General features: G+C 38.9%; 1 protein-coding gene across 1 annotated transcript; it reads left to right on the forward strand.

The window, feature by feature from the left end:
* Positions 9,426 to 17,762, forward strand: LOC109950324. Its single transcript, XM_020568883.1, has 3 exons — positions 9,426 to 10,962; positions 11,064 to 12,745; positions 12,830 to 17,762. The coding sequence occupies exons 1-3, from the start codon at positions 9,426 to 9,428 to the stop codon at positions 14,927 to 14,929; spliced, it is 5,319 nt and encodes a 1,772-aa protein (XP_020424472.1). The 3' UTR covers positions 14,930 to 17,762.

Below are 19,055 nucleotides of genomic sequence, written 5' to 3' on the forward strand. Positions count from 1 at the left end.
GGACTTAGAGCCCTTCCATCAATGCAGCCCAGCCCGAGGCGAGGGCAGAAAAAAAAAAAAATTTCGCTCCAGCGTTGCGCCCAGGCCCGGGGGTGGTGTGGGACCCACCATCTCGGGCCAGCCCGAAGGCGAAACCAGCCCCAGGTCCACAACGCGGTTGCTGACGTCAGCACTCGCGTCACGCTGACGTCAGCTAGCGCGTTTAAATTTTTTTTACCGTTGGCGCGTGTTTGAACCAGCGCGCGCTGACGTCAGCGCGACGCCAGCGCCAACGGTACGCTGCCACGTGTCGCCTCCAACGCCATCCGATCTGCTTCTGAGGATTAATCCAACGGCTGAGGCTTTTTTGGGGGAAAAAATATGAAAAAAAATCGTAAAAAATTCTAAAAAATTCTAAAAAATTCTGATATTTTTTTTCTATAAATACCTATCAATACCCTTCACTTTCAACACCAATACTCTTACATTTCATTATACTTCTACTATTATTCACTCTTTTTACACAACATTTTCCTCTTTTTCATCTAGCATTTTGATTTCACATTTTTATGGCTTCTTCTATCGAAACTGGAGGGGCTTGGAGCATCATGGAAGATGCTTCATTGTGTGAGGCTTGGCTCCAAATTTGTCATTGTCCCGTGTCCGGCAATGAGATGAAATTTTTTCATATATGGAAAAAAATTCATGCCGAATTTTGTGAAAAAATTCCGGGGTCTACTCTACGGAGATGGCGTTATCCAGTAGGTGGAAAATCCTGAATAAAGAGTTGGGAAAATGGAGAAATGCCCTAGCAAAAGCGATGGACAACTATAGAAGCGGGCAAAATCGTACTAACGAGGTAAGTATTTTATAATTTTTGTTTTATTAAGTTTAATCTCCTAATATATATAATTTGTTAATATTGCTTGCATTTTCAATATTTTGTTAATATTTCTTGCATTTTAAATATTTTGTTCATATTTCTTGCATTATCAATATTTTGTTAATATTTATTGCAATTTAAATATTTTGTTCATATGTCTTGCATTTTCAATATGTTGTTAATATTTCTTGTATTTCCACTTGTTTCTTAATTTTCTTGCACTTCTAATTTATTTGTAAGGTTAATTGCATTTTCATTATTATATTTTTTGTTACTTGCATATCCAATATATTTTAAATATTTATTGCATTTCTAATTTTTTGTTAAATAGATTATACAAGCACAAATGTGGTTCGGTGCAACCGGGGGTGGCAAAAAAAGTTTCACCCATCATGAATGTTGGGAGGTGGTCAAATATTGCAAACGGTTCATAATTATTCCAACGGGTCCCGACGTTGTATTAAACGAGACGCCACTCCGTGATTCAATGGCACCGGATTCACCTCTTGATTCTCCTATGAGTCAAGACTCACCCATGGAAAAGGAGCCGAGGCCCATTGGCCGAAAGGCCGCGAAGGCAAAGAAAGTGGGTAATTCAAGCAATTATAATTCAAAGTTTTTGGAGGAAATTGCAAGGCAAAATGGCCTAAGAATTGAAATGGAGCAAAAACGCCAAGATAACGAGTTGACCCTTCAAGCTGAGTATGCACGAGAAAGGGAGTATTTGCGCAAAAAAGATATAGACAACACGGATCGGGAAACCATGGCCATGGATACAAGTCATATGTCCCCTGAAACAAAACAATTTTGGAAACTAGAACGAAGGGATGTTATGAGAAGAAAACTTTTCCGGGATGATGGGCCTAGCAACACGGATTGGTTAAATGATGGAAACCATTAAATTTGTTAGCCTACCTTTTATGTATGACTATTTTTCATGTTTTCTTTTAAAGTTGTTGTAATTCATGTGTTTTATTTTAGTAGTAGTAATTCGTAATGACTTGTATTAGATTTCGTTATTTAATAAACAAAGTATTCAATAAATTACCTTTTTATTCAACATATTCCATACTTCAAACAAAACAAAATAAAAATAAAAAAAACTACAAACAAGGCACAATAATAATAACAAACCACAACCAAAGCATAATGAATAAAAATACAACACAACCAAACCATAAACCAAAACATAATAAATAAAAATACAACACAACCAAACCATAACTAAATAAAACATAACCAAAGCATCTATGCTCCATCATTCTTCTTCATTGCCTTTCACCGCCCATAGATGCTCCATCAAGTGAACTTGACGCATTTCATGAATATACGAAGATTGCATCTCTGTATATCGATCTATCATTCGGGTCATCAAATGACCATCCCTCACCAACGGTTCCAGCTCAAATGGTTCTCCACTTGGTCCTATGGGCCTTTCATAAATTCGTGTCAAAGCCGTGTTCATTGGATCCGGTTCGTACACCTCTAAAGCATCATAATCATACTCATCCTCCACAATCATATTATGGAGGATGATGCAAGTCATCATAATGCTTCTGAGGATCTCCTCATCAAACATACGGGCCGCACCTCGAATAATCAACCACCGAGCTTGAAGGATACCAAAACACCTTTCGACATCTTTCCTGTATCCCTCTTGATAGGTAGCAAATAATTTTTGCTTCTGGGATCGAGGATTCGGAATAGATTTGACAAAAGTGGTCCACCTCGGGTAGATGCCGTCAGCTAGATAATACCCCGTCTGGTACACTGTATTATTGACTTCATAGGTGATATTGGGGCCTGACCTCTCAATACATCGTTGAAGACCGGGGATTGACCCAGCACGTTGAGGTCATTTTGTGATCCTGCAACTCCGAAGAAGGCATGCCAAACCCATGTGTCGAAACCAGCAACCGCTTCAAGGATGATACTTTTTTGGCCTTTTAGATTTCCATAATCACCTTGCCAGGCAGTTGGGCAATTCTTCCATTGCCAGTGCATGCAGTCGATGCTACCAATCATTCCAGGGAATCCTCGAGCTTCGGCTTTTTGTAGAAGCCGTTGGAGGTCCCTGGGAGTAGGTCTACGCAGGTAGTCCCTAGTGTATAGAGTTTCAACAGCTTGACAAAATCTTACCAAAGCCTCCAACGTAGTGGACTTCCCCATCCGGGCAATCTCATCCACCTGATCAGCAGATGCTCCATACGCCAACATTCGTATAACAGCTGTAAGCTTTTGCTCCGGAAGAAGCCCCAAAACCCCAGCAGCATCACACTTTTGAACAAAGTATGCATCATAATTGCAAATATCATGCATGACTTTATTGAACAAATGAGGTTGCATTCTAAATCGCCTTCGAAAATCAACATCAGAGTACAAAGAAGTTGGGATAAAATAATCTTCCAAAAGATTCTTACCCCTAGAATGCCTATGTCTTTCCACATTCCGGCGGCGGCCGGCTTGTGAACTATGGCGGCGACCTTGGTTCTCTTCTTCTTCCAAAGCCACTGCTATGAGAACTTGCTCATCGACTTGTCTCTGCAACTCATTGACTTCATCTGCTCTACGGTTTCTCTCTCTTATTTCTCTCTCTTGTCTCTCCAAGCATCTCCTAAATTCTTCCATTCAGAATGAATGAAGTATGAATTATAAACTCTCAGAAATGAAAATATAGAAAGATGTGGTGTGAGAGGTATGAGCTGAGACTCTGATTTTATAGAAAAATTTGGCAAGATAGACATGCCACGTGGCTTGATTTTATTGGATGAAAATCTTATCTGAAATTTGAAATTCATCCGAAATTTGAACCCTAATTTGTATGAAATTCAAATTTTGAAATTCATCCGAAATTTGAACCCAAATTTATCTGAAATTTGAACCCAAATTTATCTGAAATTTGAACCCAAATTTATCTGAAATTTGAATTTTGAAATTCATTCGAAATTTGAACCCAAAAATTTATCTGAAATTTGAACTTTGAAATTAATCCGAAATTTGAATCCAAATATCTTATCCGAAAATTTTATCTGATTATTAATAGTCTTGACACGTAGGAATCCGAAAATCTTATCTGAAAATATTACCCAAATTAATTATTTTCATTAAAAAAATAGGAGGAAAAAACAAAAAAATGAATAGTAATTGCCATGGCTAAGGGCAACGGGTAGAGACACAATTTACTATTTGCAAGGGCAAGCACTATTCACGTGAATAGTGCTTGCCCTAGCTCCACCCTTGCCATGGCTAAGGGCAAATGGGTGGAGTTGCTCTTACGGGGGACTTTTGGGGTGTATTCAATTCAAGTAGGGGTGTATTCAATTCATACTTGTAAAGACTCTTTTTTTTTTTTTTTTCAAATGTGTGACTTTCATAGAATTGGCAAATTCTCAAATACTTTTATAGACTTTATAAAAGTCATTAGTAATTTGGCAAGATTTTTGCTCTTAATAATTAGCCTCAAAAGTATGGAAAAGTCATTTATTTAATAAGCTTTTTAAAAGTCATTAACTTTTCGGATACCACTAAACTTTTAAATACTTTTTAAAAGTCACAATTGAATATCATTAAACTTTTATATGCTTTTTAAAAGTCTAAATTAAATACCTCCAGACTTTTATACTCTATAAAAGTCATTAAAAGTTTGAATTGAATACACCCCCTTAATTTTGGGCAGAGCAGCTTCAATAATTGTATGCAAATTTGCACTCGAATCAGGTGGGAACAATGAGAACCTTATATGAGAATCAATCGCAGCTGTTGAAATGCATCTGAACGGTTTAGGAGAAAAAGCAAGCTTATGGTGCAAACGGGTAGGCTATAGTTTCTCCTTAGCCCATGTGTCAAGTCATGCCTCTTTCGAGAAGAAAAAAATGCGTCTTTGTTCTTCCTTACAGTCGCGCCTTTCTTCTTCATTAATTTATGAATGAATCTTAATCATAACTCCCAAAATTTCACCTACCATACGTAAATTTGTGTATTCCTCTTCTCTTGTTGTAGAAACTCCCTGTTCTCTTTCACTTCCTCTTCTGTTGTCCCAGAACCTCCCTCATCTAGTCTTTCTATTTCTCAATCATCTAAAGTCATCTGAACGTTTGAATCGGTACGTTTCTCTCAAATTCCCTCTCTCTTTCATATTAAGGTTTGCATGTTATATTGCATTCCCTTATTTGTTTAGTATGTTGATATTCTATTTTCTAAAACTTTCTTTTGTCCACTCATATTTTTTAATGTTTTGCACCTCCGGCAGTAAGAGTGTACCAGAGCACCACCACCGGGCGATCATCACCCACCACTCATCTTTTTTTTCTTCCACTATGTAGGATATTCTCATGTACTCGTACTACTTTTGTAAATTAACTGAACTAGCATGCTCTGAAATTGCCCTAGTGTTTTCTGTAAGGCCTGAGGCCACAAAGATTGGATATTGGATCGCGTGAATTCTAACCTTGTGCATGCTGAACGGTTGTGGATATTTGAATTGAGTTTCGTACATGTGAAAATTTTTGGGAAACGAGCAATTTACAAACACTACAAAAAAAGGGGTCATTACCGACCAAAATTTTCCGAGGGCCCCGAAATTCCCTCAGTAATAGTGTTTTTTCCAACCAAAAAATGTTGTCAGTTGGAAATATGTTACGGGCCTGAAATTTATTTCCGACAAAGCAAATACTCTCCGAAAAAGTCTCGATTGTCGTCGGAAATATAATATATTTCGCGGGAAGACTTGGCGTTAACTTTATTACCGACCAAAAGTATGTTTGATGGAAATAAGATGATTATTTCTGAGGGCCTTCTCAATCCGTCGGAACTGTTTGACTATTTCCAATGGGCTTCTTATTCCGTCGGAATTGCTTGAATATTTCGGAGGGGTTCTCCTTTCGTCTGAATTGTTTGACTATTTTTAGGAGAAATATGTCCTCTAGGAAAAACGTTTGAATGTCAATTTTCCATTAGAATAAGTAAAAAAGATTTGATTGCTAATAACCAATCACACTCCAAAATAAATAACTAAAAATAGCCAATCCAAAAAAAATAGATAATTACAAAAAAATAGACAATCACAATTACATGACAACTCATCCCATAGTTGTAAGTTGAATCACATTCCTTCTTCAATCAATTTCATTGTCTTCAACATCATTTTGGATGGCATGCATGCTTTGACTTTGAGTCTCTGCTTCTTGGTATGGCTCAATCTCATCATTAGTCATCTCATAAGCATTTCTTGGATTTGTTTCCACTACAAAACTCCAAATTTTATTTTTAATCCCTTTCACATAAAAAAACTTGGCTTGCTTGGCTTGCTAGTACGAATGGCTCTTGAGTATTTAGTCTGCGTGTTGTATTAACAGTGATTATTCCATAACGATCTATCTTGTAACCTGTTCCTTTTCGCGTTGTGTCATACCAATCACAATTGAACAATACAACTCTATTTCCTTCTGTGTAACGGAGCTCAACAATATCTACTAAGGTTCCATACCAAGGCACATCGTCAATCTGATTCTCCCCCTTAACCATTATTAACAGGACCCGACCCAAATTCTGCTTTGGAATCTGAGCCGAACCTTGTGCGTGTCCAACACCTGGCAAGTTTCGGGCACAATTGACCTAATTGCCCTTCTACTCAAAACTCAAGTCCATTTTAGGTTTGACTCCTGCCGAAAAATCAGCAGAGTTTTCCATGTAATTCGAGCATTACCAAAATTTACACCTGTCAAAAGCAAGCATATAAATATATACACTAACTGCCAGTATGCATACATATACATTCTAACAGTTAAGTCTAAGTGCTAGGACATGTTATCAGAGCAACCACTAAGAAATTACAAAAGAAGTTAGCTCAAATACAGAAGAGCCCTACATCAGAATGGGGGAAGCGCGGAAAGTGGGAAACGGCCCTGTGGTGGATCACTGTGTGCACCTACTGCCTAGGGGGCAAAACATTGAAAATGTGAGTGGACCAAAAACAAAGTTTAGAAAATAGCATATGAACATACTAACCCCATTTGTAAAAACAGTTGTAAAAACTGAATCAATATCCTCATATATACTCATACTGAACTCATGCATTCATATTTATATATATAACACCAAACAATATTCCTACTGGAAGGTATTGAAGTAAAACTCAACCTATCATATAGGTATACTTATTTATTCTCACCAAAACCCTTACTTACTATTTATACCTCGTGTCACCGTGGTGACACACCCTCGCAGGACTCAAGTTAGCATATCCGCCCTCCTCGCAAGACTCAAGGGACACTAAGCCCACTTGAGTTGCATTTCTCACTCCCACAGTTCGAATATCCCTAAGTCTTGTGGGGCCAAAGTCAAGCATGCTAACTTAACTAAAGACTCTACTTTAAAAAAATAAAATAAAACTATTTCCTCTCATGTTAAAACTCTGCCGCCATCCTAACCGATTACTAAAGTCCTTGATTTTACTATACTTAGGTACTCTCATCTCAGCAGCAAATAACTAAAATACTTAACCTTAGCCATACATGCCAGAAAGCCCTCGATCTAATGCATATTTCTATAGATCACATACTGAATATAAATTGCATAAAATCATTTTAAAAACAAAGGTCCACTCACCCCTGATCCGAGCTAGCTGGACCTCTTGAAGGTCCTTCCTGCAGGTCAGTCCATGCCCATGTGCCTGATTAAACATCATGAATATCTGATCAGTTCACAATTGTATATCATTTTGTACCCTTCTAGCTTATGATTTGGTTATGTTATTGAGTCAAACGTGTGCTTTTAATCCCTTTTCTGTTTATCATTCAGTTCATTGGGCCTTAGGTAGCAATGGTGTCTTTGGATAAGAAAAGATGCAAAATGGTGCAAAAACGAGCAAACTGGGTTAGCAACTCATTTCGGCCTTAACATCTTTCTCCGAACTTGGATTGGCCCAAATAATATGTAGTTGGAAAGATGAGAGTCTGAACTTCAAGATGGACTACTCAAATGCATCATATTATGAAGTTGAACCCAATTCGTGAGCCCATATACACACCAGGCTCAGGATTGCAGTTTCCAGTTGTTGAGCCTTGGATACTTTCTTTGAGCCATGTGACTCACCACAGCTTTCCTTGACTTTAGACCTGACATGTTGAGCAATTAAGGGAGGTCTGTCAGCTACTCAAGTGCAGAGGAGAGCCATGTGACTCACCACAGCTTTCCTTGACTTTAGACCAGACATGTTGAGCAATTTAGGGAGCAATTAAGGGAGGTGTGTCAGCTACTCAAGTGCAAAGGAGCCTTGACTTTAGACCAGACATGTTGAGCAATTTAGGGAGCAATTAAGGGAGGTGTGTTAGCTACTCAAAGGCAAAGGATTCACTCAATTGACCAATAATTCACTCCAGCCATCCTATATCACTCCATTCAGCCCAAAATCAGGAGGAGGAACAACTCCAACAAGCCTTCCTTCCATTTCCTACGAATTTGTTCTTTCTCTGCCATCACCAACCACCCAAACTCATCCCGAATCACCTCTTTAGTTGCCATACTCTAGACATGAGAAAGTTCTTGGAGTAGCATTAGAAGTGGAGAAGCACCTGGAGAAGCCTTGGAAACCACAAGCAACTTCAGAATTGGGTTTCTCTACTCTTATTGCATTCAATATGTTTTCTCATTTTTGCTTAAGTTTCATTTCCATTATGAGTAGCTAAATTCATAACTAGGGCTATGATGTAACCTAACATGAATATTCTGGGTTTATAAGTTGAAGTTTTGAGTTTCAAGTTTGATTCATGATTCATATTCCTATTCTTTATGCTTATCAGTTAATATGCTTGTTTGGATGATTGATCACCATTAGAACTCGTATATTAGCTACCTTGGTTTGAATCAAGAGTAGACACCATGCTTTGATTTGAATTGAACTATGAATAAGAAAAGTATGTATGGACATTCGACAACAGGGATTAGATACATGCTTGGTTGTTTAAATTGTTCTTCTATGCTTAATGGGTTCCTAATGCTTAATTTAGATTAGACAACAAATGATCAAGTTAGGGAATTAGGAGCACAGGGTTAGGACCAGACACCATGGCCTAATCATACTTTAGCTAGAATCAATCTTTGAATTCGAATGAGACTTGTCACTTGACTCCTTATAACCCAGAATTGAATTGTTATGGTGAATCGAATGCCCTAGTCTCCCAATCTGTTTTCCAGCCTACAAAAGTACTCTTTGTTACATTTGTTCACTTTGCTTTTGTTTGAAATTTCGTTTTGCCTCATTTGTTCAACAATTACAATCACTCTTGCTTTAAATTCTATTTTAGACTTAACCTCCTACTTTCTTGAATTTGGTAATCTAAGTACATAACTAATTTTAACTTCTCAGTCCTCGTGGGTACGACCTCGTACTTGTCTTGCTATACTACTAATTGGCCCGTACAATTGCGAGTTAACATTTTAACAACAAATTTTGGCGCCATTGCCGGGGACTGAATGAAAGTTCTTCCCTGGTTATGTGCCCAAGGTTACCCTATTCTTTTAGAAGTACTAATTAACTCAAATTATTTTCTGTTTCAGGTAGTTTATGTCTAGTAATCCTTTCCTTGAACAAGTGAGGTCTTCATTCCAACGTTCGAGATCTTCGAACGCAGGGCCATCTTTGCAACCAAACCGGGTGATCTCTGAAATTCAGAATCGTCTAGAAAGAGAGTTAGCAACTGCAAAAGAGCAAGCCATTGCCACATTTGAAGGTCTTGCTATCCACACTGACCTCCCAGGGTCTTCACCTTCAAATTCGGAATCAAGTTCAGACCAAGAAGAAGAAGAGATGGCTGCCAATGAGTTCATGGGAGACCTTGATATCCCAACAATTCCAGCATCCCCTTCAAGCATCTTGCTGCCCACCGCAGCTCGAAACTATGAGCTTAAATCTTCTCATCTTAATATGCTCCCTTCTTTTTATGGTTTACCTAATGAAGATCCATTAACTCATATAAAGGATATTTTTAATGTTGTGAGCTCTTTTCCCTTGACAGGTGTGACGGAAGAGCAACTTCGAATGAGAGTGTTTCCTTACACTTTGAAAGATAAGGCGAAATATTGGTTGAATTCTTTGAAGCCTGGTTCACTCATGACTTGGGGAGCCATTCAAAAGAAGTTCTTGGAGAAATATTTCTCCACGCAAAAAACTGACATGCTTAGGGACAAGATCCTTCTATTTGCACAACAAGATGATGAGTCGTTTTGTCAAGCATGGGAGAGATTCAACGGGCTGCTCAATCAATGTCCTCATCATGGGATTCCATTGAAGCTTCAGATGCGTATGTTTTATAAAGGACTAACCCCCTGTAGCCATAATATTGTCACTAATTTTGCAGGTGGTTCTTATAAGACTAAAACTCCAGAAGAAACATATGAACTCTTTGAGGAGATAGCAATGGAGACCCAACACACCGATACAAGAGGTAAACGTATTGCTGGTGGTTCTAATGATTCTTCCAGTGTGCAGATTTCCAAATTGGAACAAAAGCTAGATGCCCTCCTTGCATTGAACTCAAGAAACCCTTTGAAGGAAGTGTGTAGCATCTGTGAAACTCATGATCATCCTACCATTTCTTGTCCCTTTGGGGCTGCATATCCAGAATTTGTGCAAGAGCAAGCTAAGTTGGTGAATTCCTACAACCGAGGTCCAATAAATGACCCATATTCTCAAAGTTATAATCCAGGTTGGAGGAATCATCCAAACTTTTCATGGAGGAATACACAGAATCAAGCGAATCCCCCTTCACTCCAAAGGCCACAACAATCATCATCGTTGGAGGATATAGTGAAGCAAATGGCAATCAACCAAAACAATTTCCAGCAAACAACACAAGCTGCCATCTCCAAGTTGGAAGTCCAATTGGGCCAGATAGCTACTGAAATAGCTCAAAGAGAACCTGGGAAATGGCCAAGTCAAACCGTGATCAATCCAAAAAACCAAGAAGCCAAGGCCGTTCATGTGCTCAGATCAGGTAAGATTGTTGATAACAAAGTTGGTTCTGATCTATCAAATGATGTTGTGGTTGTAGAGGATGAAGATGAGAGGAAACCACAGCTATGGAAGGAGAACAACCCAAAACGTCCCAATCTGCTCCTAAGGCCAAATCTGATTCTCAGAAACCCAATCCATTTCAATTGCATAAAAGAGATGACAAATTTGTGCCATCACATCTTCATCAAGATAGATACATCCCACCTCCTCCATATATTCCACCGATTCCATTTCCAGGCCGTTTGAAGAAAGCAAATCAAGATAAGGCTTTTAAAGAGATTTATGATATTTTGAGTAAAGTTAATATCAATTTGCCCTTGCTTGATGTTGTTAAACAGATTCCTGCATATGGAAAGTTCATCAAGCACTTGATGACTCACAAGCTCAATTTTACTCCAAGTGAAGAAGTAAAGCTCAACAAGAATGTGAGTGCTGTGTTGCAAAGGAAGCTTCCATCAAAACTAGAAGATCCTGGCAGCTTTAACATTCCCATTAACATCGGAGATAAGACGGTTGGAAGAGCCATGTTGGACTTGGGAGCAAGCATCAATGTAATGCCATATTCAGTTTATCAGGCGCTTGGCTTAGAAGGGATAAAGAAAACCTCAATTCGTCTTGAACTAGCTGATCATTCTATCAAATATCCAAAAGGTATTGTAGAAGATATTTTAGTTCAAGTTAATACACTCATTCTTCCGGCTGATTTTGTAGTGATGGATATGGAGGATACCCCATATGAAGACTGTGTTGATCCCATTCTCCTCGGGCGACCATTCATGGCCACTGCAGACACAATCATCAAAGTGAAAGATGGCACCCTCTCCATGACTGTTTTGGGTGAAACTGTTGAATTTAAAGTGTTTGATGCTCTGTCTCAACCTTCTATCACTCTTGATACTTGTTTTTCAATTGATGTTGTGGATCATGAGGTTTCTTCTAAAATTGTGCAGAAAAAGTCTAATGATGCTTTGGAAGCGGTCCTAACACAAGAAGAGGAAGATCTCTTTGAATCAGAGTTCCAAGAAGTGATGGCTGCCTTAGAAGTGTTTCAGCCATACCCACCATCCTTTAGGCCACCACTTGAGCCTCTTGTATCATCCTCCACAAAATTGGAGCCATCCATTATCACCCCACCAAAGCTAGAACTTAAACCTCTACCCAATCATCTTAAATATACTTATTTGGGTGCTAATAAAACTCTCCCTGTTATAATTGCTACAAGTCTCACTTCACATGAAGAGGACAGCTTAATTGAAGTTCTGAAAGAACATAAAACAGCCCTTGGATGGACCATAGCAGACATCAAAGGAATTAGTCCAAGCATGTGCATGCACCGAATTTTAATGGAAGAAGACAGCAAACCATCTCGTGATGCACAAAAGAGGCTAAATCCCAATATGAAAGAGGTGGTTAGGGCTGAAGTTTTGAAGCTACTCGATGTGGGAATCATCTACCCAATTTCAGATTCTAAGTGGGTGAGTCCTGTGCAAGTGGTTCCAAAGAAGTCCGGAATCACCGTTGTAAAGAATGAGAAGAATGAGCTAGTTCCAACACGCACTATCACTGGTTGGAGAGTTTGCATTGATTACAGGAAGTTGAACACATCCACGAGAAAAGATCATTTTCCCTTGCCTTTTATTGATCAAATGCTTGACCGTTTATCTGGCCATGCTTACTACTGTTTTCTTGATGGATTTTCAGGTTATAATCAAATTCCCATTGCTCCGGAAGACCAGGAGAAAACCACGTTCACATGCCCATTTGGTACATTTGCTTATAGAAGGATGCCATTTGGTTTGTGCAATGCTCCAGCAACTTTCCAAAGATGCATGATGGCAATCTTTTCTGATATGGTGGAACGATTCATGGAGGTATTTATGGATGATTTTTCAGTTTTTGGTTCATCTTTTGATGATTGTCTTCACCACTTGTCTCTAGTGCTTACAAGATGTCAGGAAACAAATCTGATTTTGAATTGGGAGAAGTGTCACTTCATGGTAAGACAAGGAATTGTGCTAGGCCATGTTGTTTCAAACAAGGGAATTCAAGTGGACAAAGCCAAAATAAATATCATCACAAATCTACCACCCCCTTCCTCTGTTAAAGGAGTTAGAAGTTTTCTGGGTCATGCTGGATTCTATAGAAGGTTCATAAAAAATTTTTCAAGCATTTCAAGACCATTGTGTAATCTCCTTGCTAAGGATGCTGTTTTTGAGTTTGACGAGATTTGCATGGAAGCCTTTACGACTTTGAAGAAAGAGCTAACTTCAGCCCCTATTATCATAGCTCCAGATTGGTCTTTACCATTTGAAATAATGTGTGATGCCTCTGACTTTGCTATTGGTGCAGTTTTAGGTCAAAAGAAGAACAAGCTTCCCCATGTGATTCATTATGCGAGCCGGACCTTGAATGATGCCCAACTCAATTACTCCACAATCGAAAAGGAGTTGCTTGCTGTGGTTTTTGCTTTAGAAAAATTTCGCCCTTACCTTGTTGGTTCTAAAGTAATTGTTTATTCTGACCATGCTGCTCTTAGATACTTGCTCACTAAGAAGGACGCCAAACCTCGCTTGATCAGATGGATTCTCTTGCTGCAAGAGTTCGATTTGGAGATTCGAGACAAGAAGGGATGTGAAAATGTGGTGGCTGACCATTTGAGCAGAATTGCGGTTGAAGAGCAAGGAAAAGCTGTACTACCATTGAATGAGACTTTCCCAGATGAACAACTATATGTTGCCCAAGTCAAAGAGCCATGGTATGCTGATTTTGTTAATTATCTTGCTTGTGGTGTTCTTAGAAATGATCTAACTTATCAGGACAAAAAGAAGTTCTTTTCCATGGTGAAACATTATGTCTGGGATGAACCTTTCTTATTCAAGCATTGCCCAGATCAACTCATTAGAAGATGTGTTCCAGAAGAAGAACAAGAAAGCATCCTTAGGCATAGCCACGAATTGGCTTGTGGAGGCCACTTTGGAGCCAAGAAAACAGCACTTAAAATTTTGCAATCAGGTTTCTTTTGGCCTACTCTATTTAAAGATGCATTTAATTTTTGTGTTAAGTGTGATAGGTGTCAAAGGATGGGAAACATAAGCCGCAGGAACGAACTGCCATTGAAGAACATACTCTTTGTGGAACTCTTCGATGTATGGGGTATTGATTTCATGGGACCATTCCCATCTTCCTTTGGTTATACCTACATACTTGTTGCTGTTGATTATGTGTCTAAATGGGTGGAAGCCATAGCCACCAAAACCAATGATCATAAGGTGGTCCTGAAGTTCTTGAGGGACAATATTTTCACAAGGTTTGGTACTCCAAGGGCTGTCATTAGTGATGGAGGCAGCCACTTTTGCAACAAGCTATTTGAAGCACTCATGAAGAAGTACAATATCACCCACCGAGTCTCTACACCATATCATCCTCAAACTTCTGGTCAAGTAGAAATAAGCAACAGAGAAATTAAGCATATCCTAGAGAAGGTGGTGAATAGTACAAGGAAAGATTGGGCTGCCAAGCTCAATGATGCATTATGGGCTTATAGGACTGCATATAAAACTCCCATCGGAATGAGCCCTTATCGTCTTGTGTTTGGGAAAGCCTGTCACTTGCCAATGGAGCTTGAACACAATGCTTTTTGGGCCATCAAGAAGTTGAATTTTGATCTGGACAAGGCCGGCCATGTTAGAAAGTTTCAGCTCAATGAATTGGAAGAAATTCGACATGAGTCCTATGAGAATGCAAAGCTATACAAAGAACATACCAAGAGTTACCATGATAGGAACATTCAACGGAAAGAATTCACCAAAGGTATGTCAGTTCTTTTGTTTAACTCACGTTTGCGTCTCTTTCCAGGAAAATTGAAGTCTAGGTGGCTTGGCCCATTCACCGTGGTCAATGTATCTCCCTATGGAGCTGTGGAGATTCAAAATCCTAAAGATGGCTCGACTTTCAAAGTAAATGGACAACGTTTAAAGCCATTCTATGAGGGAGTGTCAGTTGGAATTCAAACTGGTCATGTGGTGGATCATCTTCCCTTCGTACAATCAAGTTAGCTAATGGCATAATGTCTTGCCAAGACATTAAAGGCGCTTCTTGGGAGGCAACCCATGTGTTGAAGAATAAGGTGCTTGGTAGCGGTCGACCTAATCGCATCAAGAGGGAGTTTCTCTAATACTTTGTCTTAAACTTTCCCCTTATTATTCACATGTTCTCACTCATCTTTGTTATGCTTTAACATTGAGGACAATGTTCAATTCAGGTCTGGGGGGGAGGTTTTCAATTTTTGTTCATTTGTGTTTACAATTTTTGTTCATTTGCGTTCGCTTGTCACTATTTTTTTTATTTATTTTAAAACAATTTCATACAACCAATGCTATGGAGCTGCCATTGAGATTTTCATTTCAGAAATTTTACACTTCACAAAGCTTTTGCTCTTAGAATTCTGGTGGCTAAAGTACCATGCTCAGATTCTTGAAGGAGAATAGTGGAGACTACCCTAGTGAGCTGTTTCGAGCCTAATTGCTTTCTTGAGAGGGTTTAAAGTGTTTCTATTCCTCATCTCTACTTATTTTCTTCAATTCACTCTAAATGATCTCATTGTTCCATTTTGATTGAATACTAAGGATGATTCTCTTTGCAGATATCAGGTGCGTGCTCTCACCCATGAATGAACTCATTGAAGTGATGCTAGGCTCTGCGTGTATAACCATTTTCTGTGCTTTCTTTTCACCCTACCCATTCGTGTGTTCCATCAGCTCTCTTGCAGCCAAACACTACAAGCCTTTTTCTTCTATCACCCTCATAATTCCCCTAACTTTGTATCTCAATCAGAGATATTTAACCTATTATAGCCATACCCTATAGCTTAGAAATATACCAAGGTGTGCGAAGATAAAGTTTGAAGCAAGGAGGTTGCTGCCACATGCCCAAATGTAAATTGGTGTGAATCTATGCAATAAAGTTAAAGAAGAAGTAGATCAAGTCAAAAAAAAAAAAAAAAGAAAGATAAAGAGAAAGTGTTTCGATTTGATCTAAATGTGAAATATAAAGTCTATGCCAGATGATGCTATGAAGTTGCAGCCATACTATTCTAAATCAATGATACCTTGCAGATCAATGAAGAATGCAACCTTGGTATGTTCTTAAGTTAGTTGTGTTCCTTCCAATTCTTCCACTTCCCTTAACCTTAGCCTTTCATTACAACCTTGTGAAAGACCTAGCTGATCTTTGAGGATGTATTCATGGGTGCTGGTATGTATGTGTGTATCTCTACTCTTAGTATTTGATTCCCTTCATGAGATCTAACCAAATATTGTGCTTCTATTTCATATACTCACTTATGCTTGTTTGACAGAATAAAACCATAGGTTCTGAGTGATTGAGTGCTAGATGTGAGAATTAGAGTTGAAGCATGTTCTTCCTTCAAGATTTGAGTATGTTTACTTTGAAGCCGTGTGCCTTTGAGCTATAGCTTCCACTTTACACACTTATTGATCATCTATCTTGGTAACTCTATGGTGTTGGATGCATGATTAAAGTTTTCTTTCATTAGTTGTTTTCAAAGTTAGTTTTCTAACCTTTTGGTGTTAGAGAGTCAGTAAAGCATTTGTGGGTATCGTTTCTGTTAAACCCTCAGGAGACACAACTCTTCCGATTAGGGATGCCGAGAGGTTTAAAGGCTTGTTGCATATGCACATTGCAATCGAGTTACCTACAGAAGTGGTTTAGTTAACTTCTTGTTTTGTTTTCAACTTTATTCTCTTTTGTTTTGCTCGAGGACTAGCAAAATCTAGGTCTGGGGGTATTTGATCAGTTCACAATTGTATATCATTTTGTACCCTTCTAGCTTATGATTTGGTTATGTTATTGAGTCAAACGTGTGCTTTTAATCCCTTTTCTGTTTATCATTCAGTTCATTGGGCCTTAGGTAGCAATGGTGTCTTTGGATAAGAAAAGATGCAAAATGGTGCAAAAACGAGCAAACTGGGTTAGCAACTCATTTCGGCCTTAACATCTTTCTCCGAACTTGGATTGGCCCAAATAATATGTAGTTGGAAAGATGAGAGTCTGAACTTCAAGATGGACTACTCAAATGCATCATATTATGAAGTTGAACCCAATTCGTGAGCCCATATACACACCAGGCTCAGGATTGCAGTTTCCAGTTGTTGAGCCTTGGATACTTTCTTTGAGCCATGTGACTCACCACAGCTTTCCTTGACTTTAGACCTGACATGTTGAGCAATTAAGGGAGGTCTGTCAGCTACTCAAGTGCAGAGGAGAGCCATGTGACTCACCACAGCTTTCCTTGACTTTAGACCAGACATGTTGAGCAATTTAGGGAGCAATTAAGGGAGGTGTGTCAGCTACTCAAGTGCAAAGGAGCCTTGACTTTAGACCAGACATGTTGAGCAATTTAGGGAGCAATTAAGGGAGGTGTGTTAGCTACTCAAAGGCAAAGGATTCACTCAATTGACCAATAATTCACTCCAGCCATCCTATATCACTCCATTCAGCCCAAAATCAGGAGGAGGAACAACTCCAACAAGCCTTCCTTCCATTTCCTACGAATTTGTTCTTTCTCTGCCATCACCAACCACCCAAACTCATCCCGAATCACCTCTTTAGTTGCCATACTCTAGACATGAGAAAGTTCTTGGAGTAGCATTAGAAGTGGAGAAGCACCTGGAGAAGCCTTGGAAACCACAAGCAACTTCAGAATTGGGTTTCTCTACTCTTATTGCATTCAATATGTTTTCTCATTTTTGCTTAAGTTTCATTTCCATTATGAGTAGCTAAATTCATAACTAGGGCTATGATGTAACCTAACATGAATATTCTGGGTTTATAAGTTGAAGTTTTGAGTTTCAAGTTTGATTCATGATTCATATTCCTATTCTTTATGCTTATCAGTTAATATGCTTGTTTGGATGATTGATCACCATTAGAACTCGTATATTAGCTACCTTGGTTTGAATCAAGAGTAGACACCATGCTTTGATTTGAATTGAACTATGAATAAGAAAAGTATGTATGGACATTCGACAACAGGGATTAGATACATGCTTGGTTGTTTAAATTGTTCTTCTATGCTTAATGGGTTCCTAATGCTTAATTTAGATTAGACAACAAATGATCAAGTTAGGGAATTAGGAGCACAGGGTTAGGACCAGACACCATGGCCTAATCATACTTTAGCTAGAATCAATCTTTGAATTCGAATGAGACTTGTCACTTGACTCCTTATAACCCAGAATTGAATTGTTATGGTGAATCGAATGCCCTAGTCTCCCAATCTGTTTTCCAGCCTACAAAAGTACTCTTTGTTACATTTGTTCACTTTGCTTTTGTTTGAAATTTCGTTTTGCCTCATTTGTTCAACAATTACAATCACTCTTGCTTTAAATTCTATTTTAGACTTAACCTCCTACTTTCTTGAATTTGGTAATCTAAGTACATAACTAATTTTAACTTCTCAGTCCTCGTGGGTACGACCTCGTACTTGTCTTGCTATACTACTAATTGGCCCGTACAATTGCGAGTTAACATTTTAACAACAATATCTAATTAATAAAACTGCTCAGTATAAGCATTTAAATAAAACCTTGGTCCCTGGCTCCTAGAAGTTCGTGCACTAACTTAGAAACATTTCCTATGCCCACAAAAGCTTTACTTACATTTGGGATGGTTGAGAAGTACCTCGAGACTCAAAAAGCGCTAAAGTCCCAAAAAGTCAACTTGGGACCTCATGGGCCCACGACCTTACAATTATGATTCGAAAGCTCCTAGAGGTTTTAAAATACCTAGGACACAAGTCCTGCGAGTTTGATCTCGATCGGATGGTGAGATTGCCCACGATCGTACCACTGGATAATTATCGTAAACCTAACCCTAGGATTCGTGATTTCGGAGTATCCGGGAATCCGACTCACAATCCGTCGAATCCTATACGATCCTGGAAATGTCTAGATCAACATATCTGAAAATGATTACGATCCAACGGCTCAGTTGTATTGAACCGAAAATCACACAATATGCGAGATCTGATCGGGGTTCAAACGTTGTCCGAATTAAGATATGCGAATTCCTATGCGCTCGTGACAATACGGGGATCACTCTAGGACTGAATGTGGTCCCCACCAAGTTGCCCATGCACTGGCAGCGCGTGGGTGGCTTGAT

This window comes from Prunus persica, chromosome G7 (assembly GCF_000346465.2).
Source record: "Prunus persica cultivar Lovell chromosome G7, Prunus_persica_NCBIv2, whole genome shotgun sequence".
Taxonomy (NCBI): Eukaryota; Viridiplantae; Streptophyta; class Magnoliopsida; order Rosales; family Rosaceae; genus Prunus; species Prunus persica.

Excerpts from the sequence above, each read along its gene's own strand:
- LOC109950324 (XM_020568883.1), top strand. The coding sequence starts at position 9,426 with ATGTCTAGTAATCCTTTCCTTGAACAAGTGAGGTCTTCATTCCAACGT. Across the intron at positions 10,963-11,063 it reads GAAGGAGAACAACCCAAAAC|ATAGATACATCCCACCTCCT; the intron begins GTCCCAATCTGC and ends ATCTTCATCAAG. Across the intron at positions 12,746-12,829 it reads TGGTGGAACGATTCATGGAG|GAAACAAATCTGATTTTGAA; the intron begins GTATTTATGGAT and ends ACAAGATGTCAG.